At 51.2% G+C, this 14,442-nt stretch overlaps 2 protein-coding genes across 7 annotated transcripts in view; one reads left to right on the top strand and one right to left on the bottom strand.

Annotated features, from left to right (window-relative positions):
* Positions 1-9,089, top strand: part of LOC142880818 (serine/threonine-protein kinase WNK1-like) — a 25,655-nt gene extending 16,566 nt beyond the window's left edge. For 4 of the 5 annotated variants that reach the window (XM_076014766.1, XM_076014767.1, XM_076014762.1 and 1 more), the window contains 15 exons: positions 232-302; positions 390-552; positions 715-831; positions 1,067-1,180; positions 1,286-1,334; positions 1,447-1,590; positions 1,771-2,498; positions 2,595-2,669; positions 2,779-2,898; positions 3,129-3,480; positions 3,627-3,804; positions 3,982-4,169; positions 4,658-4,837; positions 5,477-5,712; positions 5,878-9,089. In XM_076014766.1, coding sequence (XP_075870881.1) covers positions 232-302; positions 390-552; positions 715-831; positions 1,067-1,180; positions 1,286-1,334; positions 1,447-1,590; positions 1,771-2,498; positions 2,595-2,669; positions 2,779-2,898; positions 3,129-3,480; positions 3,627-3,804; positions 3,982-4,169; positions 4,658-4,837; positions 5,477-5,712; positions 5,878-6,261 — 3,099 coding nt within the window. In that variant the 3' untranslated portion in view covers positions 6,262-9,089. The remainder of the gene's footprint in view (positions 1-231; positions 303-389; positions 553-714; positions 832-1,066; positions 1,181-1,285; positions 1,335-1,446; positions 1,591-1,770; positions 2,499-2,594; positions 2,670-2,778; positions 2,899-3,128; positions 3,481-3,626; positions 3,805-3,981; positions 4,170-4,657; positions 4,838-5,476; positions 5,713-5,877) is intronic. The other variant, XM_076014765.1, reaches the window with a different exon arrangement.
* Positions 8,715-14,442, bottom strand: rad52 (RAD52 homolog, DNA repair protein). 2 transcript variants are annotated; one of them, XM_076014776.1, is made up of 12 exons: positions 14,310-14,442; positions 13,967-14,040; positions 13,197-13,298; positions 12,978-13,071; positions 12,764-12,831; positions 12,361-12,479; positions 11,959-12,034; positions 11,670-11,872; positions 11,370-11,560; positions 10,877-10,954; positions 9,827-10,066; positions 8,715-9,752 (listed from the first exon to the last, which is right to left on the bottom strand). In XM_076014776.1, the coding sequence occupies exons 2-12, from the start codon at positions 14,030-14,032 to the stop codon at positions 9,691-9,693; spliced, it is 1,299 nt and encodes a 432-aa protein (XP_075870891.1). In that variant the 5' UTR covers positions 14,033-14,040; positions 14,310-14,442; the 3' UTR covers positions 8,715-9,690. The 2 variants fall into 2 exon arrangements, with proteins under 2 accessions (XP_075870891.1, XP_075870890.1); XM_076014775.1 differs by lacking the exon at positions 14,310-14,442 and having other exon boundaries at positions 13,967-14,284.

Below are 14,442 nucleotides of genomic sequence, written 5' to 3'. Positions count from 1 at the left end.
ATGTGTTTGTGGGTCTGTTTCAAAGCAAATGGTCCTTTCTTCCTGTACATGTGGAAAACAGCAGCCTGTGCATAAAACATAGGGAGATAATACATATATGTGATACCACAATAAGTAACAACCACATTTCTTACATGTTGATGGTTCTTAAAAAAGAAATGAAAGACCACAGATTCAGGATTTTTCAAAAAAAAAAATGATGATAAAATTCTTTCCATGTTGTGTCCTCAGAGCCCTGCGATTGCCCCTCAGTCAACACCGGTGGAGGGTTCTGCTGCTCTGGTGCCACCGTCGGTGGAGAGGTGAGGAGGAAGTCAATCATTTCTTCATTACAATCATGTTGGTTTGCTGGTCGAGCTCCACTCAAAACGCCACCGTTTGTCCTTCAGCTGCCTGTCGGACGCAGCCTCGGGCCTGAGCGACGGCAACGACGGAGGCTCCACATCAGGGGGCATCCACGAGGGCCGCTCGCTCAAGCGTCACCAGAGGAGATCCGTGCGCAGCCGCTCCCGCCACGAGAAGACGGCGAGGGCCAAGCTCAATGTTCTGAGCGTACGTAGTGGAAGTCGCAATGCAAATCAGAAAATACTTCATTTATTCCGGTCCAGCACAGACGGCACCCAGTACCGCTACAGTTTAAACTGTAGCTACAGTAGCACTTGGTGTCCAACACTAAGCCTCGACGCACCTCTAACCTGACTGCATGTTCCACAGATCTCTAATGTCGGAGACAGAGTTGCCGAGTGCCAGCTGGAAACTCACAACCGGAAGATGGTCACCTTCAAATTTGACCTGGATGGTGATAATCCTGAGGAGATTGCACAGATAATGGTACCATTGTCTCACTTTTGCAACTTGTCTCATGTTTGTTCCACCAAGTGTTGAAAAAGAGAAAAACTCTGCACAGTATTCTCTCTGGGTAACTCCAAGGGGACTATTTCATAACGTCCACTTAGTTTATTACACACATTTATGCTTTGGCTGCTATTAGTCTAAATCATTATTTGTTTTTTTCTTTGAAGCCTGGTCTCTGTGTGATGCTTGACGACGTGGATCTGTGTTTCAGGTGGAGAGTGAGTTCATTCTGGAGAGTGAGCGCGAGTCCTTCATCGAGCAGGTCCGCGAGGTCATCGAGATGGCCGACGACAAAGGAGAAGGCAGGAAGGAGGGCTTTCCTCAGGTATGTCTCCTCCTCTTCCTCCTCCTCCTCCTCAGCTCGGTTCTCACCTGTAACCTGCTGAACCTGAGAAAGTGAAACCTGACTGTCTCTCTTCATCCCCCACAGCTGAGCGAACACCAGCAGCAGCCCGAGCTGTCGGTTCCCATGTTGCCAGGTCAGCGGAACCACGAGGAGCCCAGTGGCCACTCGTTGATTTTTTTAATGACGGGCAATCTCCCCCCCACCCCCGACGGTGTCGTGACCTTTTCACTTGGCCTTTGTTTCAGGCATCTCCCCCAACACGGCGGCCCAGGTGGTCCACTCAGCAGGACGCAGGTTCATCGTGAGCCCAGTGCCGGAGTCCCGCCTCAGAGAGCAGTTCTTTGGAACTCCCTCCGCTAACACGTCCTTCGGAGAGGAGCCGTCTCAAGGTGGCGCACACTTCACACAGTTGTTTAGCAATAGGTTTCACCTTAACATGAGGACAACGACTGAATGCATTGAACGAAGGTTTCTTTGCACCTAAATGTTGATGATGATACTAGGACGAGACCTATAATGTTCACTGTTAGAACCATTGGTTCTAACGGATCAATTTGTGTTTCCTCCAGCTCCCTCAGGGCCTCTGGGCCTCTCGCTGTCTGCTCCATCCGGGATCCTCCAGCAGGCCTTCAGCGAGATGAGGCAGGAACGTGGCGACAGGTCTGGCGCCCTCGACGGCACCAAACCAGAACCAGGCAAAGTCTCGTCCTCGGACGCCGGCCTGTGTCCGACCGCCAGCGACCTCCTGCCTCCGTCGGCGGAGTCGCCCGGAGGTTCGGCCTCCAGCGACCCCGGCCCGACCCCTCCGCCCCCCCACGAGCCGACCCCATCGCAGCAGCCGTCCTCCGCCGGCATCCCGCACTCGTCTTCCGCTCTGTCCATCCCGTCGCTCTCCTCCTCTGTCCTGGCGGGCCCCTCCTCCTCCCCCGGCGCCGCCTCGGAACCCTTCGCCGCGGCGTCCGCTCAGCCCGCCGCCACCTCCACCCCCACCCCCACCCCCGGCCCAGTCCAGTCAGAGTCGGAGGGGTCGGAGGCTCCGGCCAAGGCGGTGGGCAGGGATGCCATCCAGGCACTGGACAAGAAGCTGCGCTCGCTCTTCAAGGACCAGAGCTCGTCCTCCGCCTCCATGGAGGCCAGTCAGGGCGCCGGCACGTCCTCCCCCCCCGCCGGGACCACCTCCCCGCCGCCAGGCACCGTCACCGGCATGGCGCCGCCGTCCAACCTCGCCCTCACCCCGGGCCAGGGCGTCACTCCTGGAAGTCACGCACTGACGCCTCCGTCCAAACCCAGAGCTCAGGTGGGTGTCGGCGCCGGGGTCCACATCTCTCTGGCTCCTCCTCCTGCCATGATCCCATTTGACTCTCTTCCTCCTCCTGCTCCTCCCACCACCCAGACTCTGCCGACAGGTTTTGATCCAGCGGCTACTCCTCCCTCGGACTTCACACCACCAATCCCTGGACCAAATCAGGTGAGTTCTGCTCCTGTCCTTGCAGTATAAAGTACGCAGTTGTTTAGTTTATTGGGGGGGCAGTGGGTTTCTGCGTTCATCAGTTTGTGTGCATGAATGGTGTCTGCAGTCGCAGCAGCCGCTGGGTCACCTGGATGCTGAGCTGAGGAGAGCGCTCAGCCCAGAGACCGTGCAGGGTGGGAACAGAGCGCCGTCCCCAGCAGCCACGTTCACTCTGGGACGATTCCAGGTACAAAAGAGAATCCACGTGCTTCTGGACACCTCTGGAAATGTGCATTTGATTTCTATCTCCAAAACATCCCTTGTTTTTTTTTTTGTCGTTTTGTTTTGTAACGGAACGGGATTTGATCAGCCGGTTCTCTCTTTGATTGTGCAAAGTGCTCCGAGACGCATTGGGATGGGATTTAGCGCTCTACCGATCAAAGTTGATTGATGGATTGATTGTTTTCTTCGTCCCAGGTGTCAGTTGCCACCACCAGTTCGTCCAGCAGCGGCGTCCCGGAGCCGCCCAGCGTGGTCTCCTCCTCCTCGCTGACGCCGTCCTCCACCTCCTTCTCCTCCTCCTCCTCTTCCTCCTCCACTCCTCCCTCCAGCCCGGAGAACACCCTCCACCGCTCCTCCCCTCTGGCCAAGGGGGTCTGCGTCCCGGACGCTGCTGCTGTTGCTGCTGCAGTGAACGGGGGTCTGGCTCACACTGCCGCCGCTGCTGCCTGCCGCTCCACCACCGTCGGCCGCTTCCAGGTGTCCTCGAGCGTCAACGACGCCCCTGAGGCAACGACCGCCTCCAAAGTGGGATGTTTTTCTGTCACAGGTGAGCCGAGATCCCAGGAAAAGCGGGTTAGCGTTTTTATTTCTGTGCGATAAATTTGGCTTGCAACTTCACGATAAGGTAAAAACATGATGTGGGTGCTGAGACTCCACCAGTTGAGATCCACTGCTCTGTGCCCTGCCTCCCAGTGACACCAGCCCCGCTGACGGACTCGGACCCGTCGCACGTCCCCACTCTGCTGAACGGGCCGCTGTCGCCGCCCTTCGACCCTCACGGCCTCCACGGCAATTACAGCAGCGACAACGACGACGGCTCGGGGACGGACGACGAAGCGTTGCAAAAAGAAATCAAGCGTCTCAAAGAAAAGTGAGTCGAGTGTCATCGTCACGGAGGGTCTTTACACCAGGGGTCGCAACACATCTGAAGCTCAGAGCTACCTGGCAACCTGGTGCCGGTGACCTCTACCTGGTGCTGGTGACCCCTGCTTTACACCATGGGGTGCAGCAGAAATGGTCTTCTACAATGCTGTTTGTGTTTTCCCAGACACATGACGGAGATCCAGGCCTTGCACACTCGTCACAGGGAGGAAATCGAGTCTCTGTTTTCCAGGATGGGCAAACCTCCCCCGCCTTCAGTCTTCTCCCCGGCGGTGGCCATGGTGGGGGGGCGCCGCCGCCGCAAGAGCCACCGATCGTCTCGCAGCAGCGGGCAGCCCAGCCCCATACACTCGGGTAAACACCAGCGCCCTCTGCTGTTTATGGCTGGAGGTCCAGTGTGTGATTGTTGGCTTGGTTTAAGATTATTGTATTGGCAAACGCTTAACATGCTGCCCATAAATGCATTCATATAAGTGTGTCGCAGTACAATAAGCCACTTGCTCCCAGTTTGCTGCCATGTTGCACCACCACATTTCTATGGAAGCCTGGTGTGGACAATTTCCTAATAAGGGCAACTGCTCACGTCTTCAAATAAAGCAACAAAGAAGTAGGAGGACGGAGTGTCCAGGTTATGTGTGCGCAGGCCACCGTAGTTCACTGGCAAGATCACTAGGGGGAGGGAGAGTGAAAGACGCCGCATTCTAAAATGTCACCACTTGATGTCGCCGTTTCCTCTTCTTCACAATCTCCAAATATTCCACACTTTAACCTTCAAAACAGTCTGATTCATTTTTTTTCCCGCTGACACGGTGCCTGACTGTCCGTTTCGCTCGTCCCCCCAGGAGCAGCCCAGGGTGCGAGTCCAAGTCCCCACGGCGCCGACTCGTCCTCCAAGCCGGGCTCGTCCTCGGCCGTCGAGTCGTTGGAGACGAACGCCGAGGCGTCGCTGGCCGTCAGCGCGGCGCCCGTCCAGCAGCTGAGGACGTCTCCGTCCATGCCCAGCCTCAGCAGCTGCCTCACAGGTCTGCACCGCACACAGCTCCTGACACCGCCACTCCCCATGCCAGCCATGGGCAAGCTGTGGCCCGGGGACCATATGTGGCCCGTTAAGCTTTTTAATCCGGCCACCGATACTTATCGAACTAAATCAATAAACCTTATTAATGTTTTAGTTTCCCTGCATTCTCGCACTTTCTGCCAGTGATGATGATGATGATGATGATGATGTCCTGAAGAATAACCACTCTAAATTACATTTTTTTTTTTTTTTTTTGACATTTTTTTATTTAGAGATGGCTTTAAAATACAGTGTTTGGTTTCAAACATTATACAGTCAATTTTTGCAACTCAGTGTTTTTATTTTTATTTTAACACAATGGGAAAGACAGATTTATATGAAGGAGTGAAAAGAAAGAAGAAAGCTCTGTCAGTGAGTTTGAACATAAAATATTACAAAGAAATTGTGAGGCTCACTGAGACGTTTAACAATCGAAAACAAAAGGGGCCGAGTCAAACCTTTCAGCTCTTCTGTCTATCTGGTACCAACATATCCAAGCCACTTGGTCCAGCGTTTAATAAAAATGCCTTTCCGAAGGTGCAGGGAGAAGGCAACCTCGGCTCTAGATTGACCTCCGACCTCTCTGTCTCCGCTCGCCCTGCAGGCTCCAGCGGCTCCAGCAGCTCCAGCACGCTGAACGGCTCGGGCCACTGTCAGAACCACTCTGCGTTGGTGGCCCAGGCTGCTCTGCCCGCCGCCGCCTCTCACAGCCAGAGGGGCAAAGGCACCTTCACCGACGACCTGCACCAGCTGGTGGACAACTGGGCGAGAGACGCCATCAGCCTGTCGCAGGGCAAGAGGGGCCCCAAGACTGGAGCACCGGGGCCGCAGGGACATGATGTAGGCATATGCACACTGGTACTGTGGGAATATTCATCAGAATATTGAAATTCTTGGAATCCAAGAATTCCAATATTCTGACGAAAAACTGTGAAAGTGAACATGCAGCCAGTGAGTCCGGTGACCTCCGTCGCCTCCACGTTCACTCGTCTCTCTGTCTTCCAGATCATCCCTCCATCCAACATGGGACGAAAGTTCTCCGCCCCAGGGTACCTGTGTCCCACCCTGCCGACGCCCCCCAACGCCTCGGCCGCCGCCGGTTCCGCCCACCACCCCCCCAACCCGGCCAACCCCCCGGCGCCGCTGGGCCCCCGCAAGGGCTCGCTGGGCCCCGTGGGCCAGGCCTTCGGCTACTCCTCGGCCCCGTACAGCGGCGCCCCCCAGTGGGCCGGACCCACGGCTGCCTGCCAGGTGGGCCTGCTGGGCGCCGCGCAGTACCAGCCGCCCGCCACCGGGTCGGCGCCACCTCCCCTGCACCAAGGGTACCACCTGGGGGCGGCGCCGCCCAAGGCCGTGGGCCAAGCGGGGCCCAACCTGCGGCCCACGTAGCCCCCTAGGGACGTCCCAACAGACTGTCAGCAGACCGCTAGCGCCCCCCACAGTCAACAGCTCTTACTGCGGAACGCCACCTGTTGTTTGTGTGCGGTAAGAGAGAGTGTGTGTGTGTGTGTGTGTGTGTGTGTGTGTGTGTGTGTGTGTGTGTGTGTGTGTGTGTGTGTGTGTGTGTGTGTGTGTGTGTGTGGTTTCCGGTCTGCACAAAGGGGAGAGTGCAATACACATCCACAGCACCAGTCTGACCTTAACGCCTGCCTGCCATTGGCTGTGGATCCGAGCTGTGACGAGTCTGCCGGGCGAGTCCGCCCATCTTGTGACCCCCCGCCCCGCCCCAAAGGCTTCACACCCTATATAGCAGCCAAAGATGATCTATATATATATATCTATATTTTTTTGTTTGTTTTTTGAGCGCAGACGTTCTGATGTCGTCGTTCCTGTGAAATGGAGGTGAGGTGGGAAAGGCTTGCGGTTTACATCTATGACTTAATAGAACCAACACAACACGACACAAGGGGACCCCGACAACACACACACACACACACACACACACACACACACACACACACACACAGGGTCGAGTGACCTGGGATGGCAGGTTCAGTTGGATCGTAGAGGAGAGAAGCAGAGAGTCCAGCAGTGGGTTTGAGGTGAAGAAGAGAGGAGAGGAGAGGAAGAGGAGAGGAAGAGGAAGAGGAGAAAGCGATAGCAGGTGAATCCAGAGTGGAAGGGAGAGTGTGGCAGTGCGTACTGGTCCCAGTGGCAGTGCGTACTGGTCCCAGTGGCTGCCTGTCCAGTGCAATGCAATAGAGACTAGAGAGTCGCCAGACTGTCCTGTGGAACTAGTGGCCTTAATTCCCCCCAACACACACACACACACACACACACACACACGGCAACATAGACTGTGTACATAGACCTCTCTTCACTGAGTGATGATTCCACCTCTCTGCATCATTTTTGTCCCTGTGGGAGTCCGCTGGCTGTCATTGTGATTTTCAGTTGTTGATCAATACAAATTATTTCTCATGATGCTGATTTTTTTTTTTGTTTGTTTGTTTTTTTTAATAATACCCCCCCCCCCCCCCCCCCCAATGTTGTAAGATAGCGGATGAGGAAAGCCTCGGTGTGGGTGTTGATCGCCGTGTTCTGATTGGACGGTCTGGCGGAGCAGTCAGTTCACCACCGAGCTCCTCGTTTCCTTTTTCTCACTGGTTCGTTGGTCACGTCGTCACTCAACGCTTGAAACGCACTGAAACGTCACCGCAGGTCAGAACCTGGCCGTCATGTCACACCTGGGATAAATAACGTCAAGAAATCTGAAATATCAGCCTTCCAATATTGTCCCAATATTGGGTTCTGGTGGGAGGGGTGGGCGGGGGGGTCTCTGTGCTCTGTTGTGTTTTTGTTTTTGTTTTTTTGTATGCGTACATATATATATATATATATAAATATATATATATATATTTAATAATTAAAAAAAAAGAAATGTTCTTTATGGACCTGTATTCAGCCATCAGATTTTGATGTTGTTTCACTGTAATTATTATTGAAAGGTTGTTAAACAACATTATTAGCTAAAGGAATATTTAAAAGAGAAAAAAAAGTGCAATTGCAGGGTTTGTTATTGTTGGTTATTGTTGCCACCCAACCAGCGGCGAGAAATCCTGCTGTCCATGAAGCTCCCGTCTATCTGGAACTGCCCTGCCCCCCCCCCACCCCGTCCCCCCACACCCCCCCCCCCTTTATTTCCTGTTCAACTGTACATATGTTAATGTGAGGTAAAACTTTCAACTTGTTTTCTCTTTTTTTTTCTCCACCTGACGCTCGGTCACCAGTGTGTATGCTTGCAGTGACCCGCGCAATGCACACGCACGCACGCACGCACGCACGCACACACGCACGCACGCACGCACGCACACACACACACACACACAACTCTGTAAACACGAGGAACACTTTATAGTGCCTTGCAGCCTCACTATTGATAAGTCATCCATCCATCCACCCACCCACCCAGAACTGAAGAGCGCACCGAGCTACATCGATGTTGGGAAACTAGTTTTTCCTTCTTCGCTCTGCAGTTACCCTGGCGTTGCCTCGTGGAGTTTTTCTCTTATTTATATCAGCCTCATGCATTCACAGATTCAGTTTCTTCTTATTTTGCGTGTGTGTGTGTGGAACAGTTAAGTAGAAACAATTGTCATGGCAGTGTGAGGCGGCTGTCGTGCGCCATGCCGTCATTGTGACTTTATTTCTTTGCCTGCTCATAGATTGGACAAATAGTTAAAACTTCTCTAGAGAAAAAATGAGTTACTGCAATGCAGAATATGCAATGTTTCAAGTTTTAAAGGGTCTGAGGGGAGTTGGAGACGCGTGCATGCTGAGGGTTGTTACTTACTCAGTGTTTTTGATAAATGAAATATTAGAAAATCTTTTTTTTATTATTATTATTATTATTATTATTATTCTTTGCCTTCCTGTGAGTCTTTTTCCCGTCTGTCTGATCTGCCACTCATCACCGTCACAACTTCAATATCCAGACTGATCAGCGGTGGAATGGTGCATGCTGACTTCACTGAATGAATCTGACAACCAAGTGACCACTTGTACAGCACAAACACTCAGCAAACGCTTGGAGCCTGTGAGCTTACAGACCCCGGACACACACACAGACACACAACAGCCTGAGGCTGCTGACACACACATCTGTCCAGCTCTCCTTTCTCTTCCCTCCTTCCTCATTTCCTGTGATTACGTGTCTGTTTTGTGTATGTTTTTCACATTGTACAAAATGTAAAAGACAAATAAAAATATCAATCTAATGACTCGTTGCACAAGGGGAGTTTGTTGCTGTTGTTCTTTTACCCAGTGACGGTGCTCCTCAGTTTCCTGAAAGATTTTACACGCAGGGCCTTTGAGTGGAAGTCAAAAACCTTCAAACCAATTTCAAAAATGCACATCTGACAGGCCATTAATATTGAGGTGCAGCACAATAAACTGATAAAATACTGACAGCTCTAAAGCTCAGTCTGTCAGGATGTTTTTTCAACTTGGCAAAAATTAAACCCCCAAAGCAGACGAGCACTATTTCCATTCAGGTGTATGGTATTCTATGCAACTATTGCAAACAAAAACTACGATATAGCTATGAGTGTGTAAGGCTCCAATAAATGTAAAATTAAGTCTGAGCATGTGACAATAAAACTAGTGTTTGTGTTTAGTACAATAATCTGCAGTAAACACATTCAGAGATAAATCCAGAGGTTTTGCTTTTATTTCCTGTACAAGAATATATATCAAACATACGTCTCAAAATATGACAACTTTTTTTTTTTAAACAAAAACTGTACACACGCAAATAAAAATAAATAGGACATTGATTAATGGGGATTGTGCAGTTCTGGGAGGAAGCAGCAGGAGGCGTCAGTTGTCCAGCCGGCGTTTCTTCAGGCTCACTCCTTCTCTGTGGGGGCTGACGGTTCCACCTGGAGGGCAGAACACCTGCAGGTGAAGCTTCATCCCGAGGGAGCACAGTTCAAACCTCACCATGAGAGCTCACCTGCCCCGCTGTAATGCTGGTTCTGGTGCTGAGGTCTGACGTGAGCGCGCTCCTGCCCCCTGCTGGTTGATGGCCAGTGGTCGTCTGGAGGTCTTTTGGGGCCTCGCTGAGGAGTCTTACTGCGCGTCTGCATCTGGTGGCTGTTGGGGGTGCCGGGCTGCGGCCCTCTGGAGGGCGGGCTGCCGGCGCCGCCCAGGACTTCTGCCCCGTGCAGAGTGAAGTCCCACAGCTCTGGGTCGTCTGGAAACAGAACCAGGTGGAAGAGTGTTGGAGTCAGACTCTGGTTTCCTACAGCTGCTTCTCCTGCACTCAGTGGCTCAGCCACTTCACAGCTTCACCTCAGGTGCAGGTGCATGTCTGTGGCCTGACATGGGAGGAGAACCCAGAGAGAACCCAGAGAGAACCCAGAAACCAGAGAGAACCCGGAGAGAACACAGAGAACCTAGAGAAACCAGAGAGAACACGGACAACACAGAACACGGAAGAACCCAGAGAACCTGGAGAGAACACAGAGAAACCAGAGAGAACCCGGAGAGAACACAGAGAACACAGGACACGGAGAAACCCCAGAGAACCTGGAGAAGCCAACACAGACTCTGGGAGAACATGAGAATTTATGGTAATTCACTGTATAACTACACAAAAACATTTATCTACATACATCTACATGATTATACTGTACATGTCATACACTTGTATGTCCTTTTGTATTTCTATATTTGAATTTTTAGTTATATGTATCTCTCTTTTTCTCTCTACATTTTTTGTATTTCCTTTTCACTTCAACTGGACAAAGCAGTTGAGCGCCCCCTGGAGTCTGGATCTACTCCAGGTTTCTTCCCACTGGGGAGTTTTTCCCTGGCCACTGTCGCCCCCTGCTGCTCACGGGGGCTCAGTTGGTTTTCCTCTGGTTGTGATTCAGCTCCGTTCAAATAAAAGCTGATTGACTGAACCGGGCACATAAAAGCTTGAAGAATCGAACCAGTGACCTTCCTATTGAGTGAGGCAGATCCTCACTGCGCTGCATCTCCTGGTGGCGGCTGACAGTACCTGCCAGATCGTCCTCCTTGCTGCTGACGTTCCAGTGTCCGTGGGTGCTGTTGCCAGCGGCTGCAGGAGCATCAGGACCTGCAGCAGCAGAGAACCAGAGAGGAACCTTCACATATAAAAGCAGAGATGAGCAGGAGATGTTTATTCAATATTTATATTTCCAGCCTGAGTCATACGCACAGACATAAACAAATGTTCTCCATCTAAATTTCCTGCAGTGTTTAAAAATCACAGCTGTTGTTACTATTAAACACTTGATAGAGATATTTATTTCTTAAAATAGTATCAGTGCACATTATAATCACAATGGATCATAAACACTTTCCCTACCGAGAATTTCAGATGGCCAACTCTGACTTAGTTTATCTTCAAAAGAGTGATTGAAGGTTTGGTCAGAACCTTCTTCAGCCACAGATAAAGTCTAATGTTAACATACTGACAATGTCTCGTCTGCAGTCTGGTGAGCTCGTGTCAACATCATCCAGATCTTTACCTCCACTGGACCTGCGTCCAATCGTGACCTCAGCGTTCTCCGACTTGACCGGGTCCTGTTCCTGCGGCTGCTGCTTGGCCTCCATCTCCTTCCAGAACTTCTGCTGAAGCTGCTGCTGCCGTAGCTTCCGCTGCTGCTTGGGGTCTGAGTGGGCTTCAGATCCAGATAGGCCGCCAGTGTCTGGTGCAGATCTTCAGAGACCAAACAGAGGAGGAGGAGGAGGAGGAGGAGGAGGAGGAGGACGTGGTGCCGAGGAGGTGGAACTGCCAGGCCTTCCAACTCACAAACATCTCGCTTTACCTGGAGTTGTGTGGAGCAGCAGTGGGGGTGTGAAGGTCTGAAGTGTTGAGGTTGGAGACCCTGGGCTCCAGCGGTTCCCTGGCAGGACCTGGTAACGTCCCGGGCTGCTTCTCCTTCCGGACCAGGCTGGAGAAGCGGGCCTTCTCCACCGAGGGTTCCCCTTCACACCGTTTAGTGGCTGTGATGTCTACAGGTTTCGGAGGCTTCGTGTCCAGGACAAGAACCCAAACTTCAGTGAGTACGATTCAAACTTATTTGAAACACTGCTGGGTTGCGTCGTGTATCCGACCTGTTTGGGGATCTTGTTGATAGCCAGGAGATATTGTTTATCTAAGATGCAGTTTCCAAGAGCATTACCAAAACACCTCAAGGGGAAAACAAACAAGCAGATAGTGAGAGAGACATATTTTAGATCAACCGCAGCGTGTAATTTAAAGCAGTGGTTCTCAACTAGCGGAGTCTCAGAAGAACAGCCCACTTTCAATCATGTCTAGTCAATACATTATTGAAATTATTGAAATGAATTGAGTGTCCTGCAAAACAAGTACCCAACATTTCCTCCCCAAAAAAAGGGAGACTGCCCATAAAGCCGCGACCCAATCAGAACAGCTTCGCGACCCACCAGTTGAGAAACACTGACTTAAATCAAGAGTCTATCTCAGGCCACTCCAGCAGCCACGGCCTGCAGTACTTGAGTGCTCTCTTCATGCCGTCCGTCACGGCTTCCTTCCTGGCTTTCTCCAGCGACAGAGCTTTAGATTTCAGCCCCTCGCTGACTCCATAGCCGATATCCTCATGATACGCTCCATCCTGGGGGGAAGCACACGTCAAGCACGCTGAATTCAAATGGGTGGCAATAGCAGTATTAGTTCTACATGTGCTGTATAACACCAGCGGGCCAACAGCTCTACTAGTGATTTTGCATTTCCTTGCAGGCCAAATAGAATTACACTGTGGGCCAAATTTGGCCCGCGGGCCAGAGTTTAACACCTATGTTACAGACGACGCCGCTGCAAATTCGTCCTGCACTGTGTATGACGACAAAAACAGGAAATTCAATTCAAATCAACAACGTTCTCCTTAGACTGACTGACCTTGAGCTGCACTTTGATAAAGGCACTGACTCCCACGTAAAACTTCCCATTGATGAGGTCAACAAAGTCTGTTGGACACCAGACACAGACGACAACAAAAACTAAAGGTGGCAGCAATGACAGGCGGTGACGGCAACCGCCACAAACCCTGGAAGAAGGAGAAAAAGAAGAGGAGGGAAAACAGAATGGGAGGAAGAAGACGGGTGAGTCATACCGACGTTCTGCTGAGTGATGGAGTGAGACCATCCATTGTAGCCAAACATCTCGTTGGCCAGGCTGACCACGCGGTGGCCCTCGATGTAGCACACCTGGAGGAGTCCGGTAGTAAAAATAGAAGAAACATTTTAATATGATTTTCCCGGCACCGACTCTCTGTCTCTGTCATTGGGATGCTGCCGCAGACGGCGTCGTCATCAGCGTCAGCAACACTCGCCTTCTGTCCTCCTCCGGCCATCCGCGTGCTGATGTACTCTGGTCCCAGCTTCCTGCGCAGAGCATCGTGCACCGCCTGGTGCTCCTCAGCTGTGTACACACACTGGCAGCACACAGTCACACACCACATCAGTCAAAGGAAACATCTCCATCGGCAAAGACACGAGAGGAAGATGTGACACTGGCCGACATCCCGTCTGTTCGTTTAGTCACAAAGTATTGTGACAAACTGAATAGAATGGAATTGCTTCAATAATCCCGCAGTGGGGAAATTTGCACCAATTACACCACTGGTATCGTATAAAAAAAGATGGAAATTGATATTCATTAAAAAGAAATAAGGCAATGAAAAGAAAATATTTGCAAGGAATATTAGGATAAAAACAAAATATTAACATCTTATGAACGTTTGGATTTCCCCCCGAGATTTTAAGTTATATGGCTGATATGATTTAGTTGTGGATGAAGTTATATGCAGTGTTATTACGTGTTAAAACGTCAACCTAATATGTACCACTGCAGTAAATCTGGTGTAATTTATCATAAATGCAGGATGTGCAAATGCATAAAGACTAAATATTTCCGGGATACATATTTAACTGTACTTGCTAGAAGACCAACATTGGGAGAAAAAAAAGAAGAAGAGGAAGAAAAAAACAGTCCTTTCATGAGGACATTATTGGTGATTTAACTCTGGTGTGTTGGATCTTCTAGTGTTGGTACTGATGTGGACCGCAGTCGCTGCTGCTGCTGCTGCTGGAGAAAACCAACCTGTCCGAACCGCGTTGCTGCAGCGTCGCTCTTCCCCTCGGTATTTGTGTACATGGCGGCAGACATGACGATGACTGCAAAACAATATTCACGTCGGCTGTTAGCACAAGGCACTAAACTCATTGGGGTTTAATCCAACACAGGGCAGCGGCGTCCCGTTCATCTGGAGCTCGACTCCACAGCGAACTGACTGAGAGACCTGACTGGAGCTAACGATGCTAACACCGGGTTAAACCGGGCTCGAACCATCGTCACCTGCTGATACTATGACCGCTGTTTACTCCACGAGCTGTTTAAATGACACTGCTACACTTGGGCACTGCGAACGGCCGCAGAAAGTTACCGGTTTGACGCCTGAAGGCGCAGTTTGTGTGGCGATAGCGGCTCCGTCCGCAGGAACATCAGAGACATTACATGACGTCACAGACAGCGAGACCTTCGAACTTCCCGCTCGGGGAAGAAAGGGGAGGAGCCTG

This window comes from Nelusetta ayraudi, unplaced genomic scaffold (assembly GCF_046127955.1).
Source record: "Nelusetta ayraudi isolate G7.1 ecotype Tasmania unplaced genomic scaffold, CSIRO-AGI_Nayr_v1 ptg000173l, whole genome shotgun sequence".
Taxonomy (NCBI): domain Eukaryota; kingdom Metazoa; phylum Chordata; class Actinopteri; order Tetraodontiformes; family Monacanthidae; genus Nelusetta; species Nelusetta ayraudi.
The sequence above is the reverse complement of the archived record's forward strand: the minus strand, read 5'-3'. Positions and strand labels throughout refer to the sequence as shown.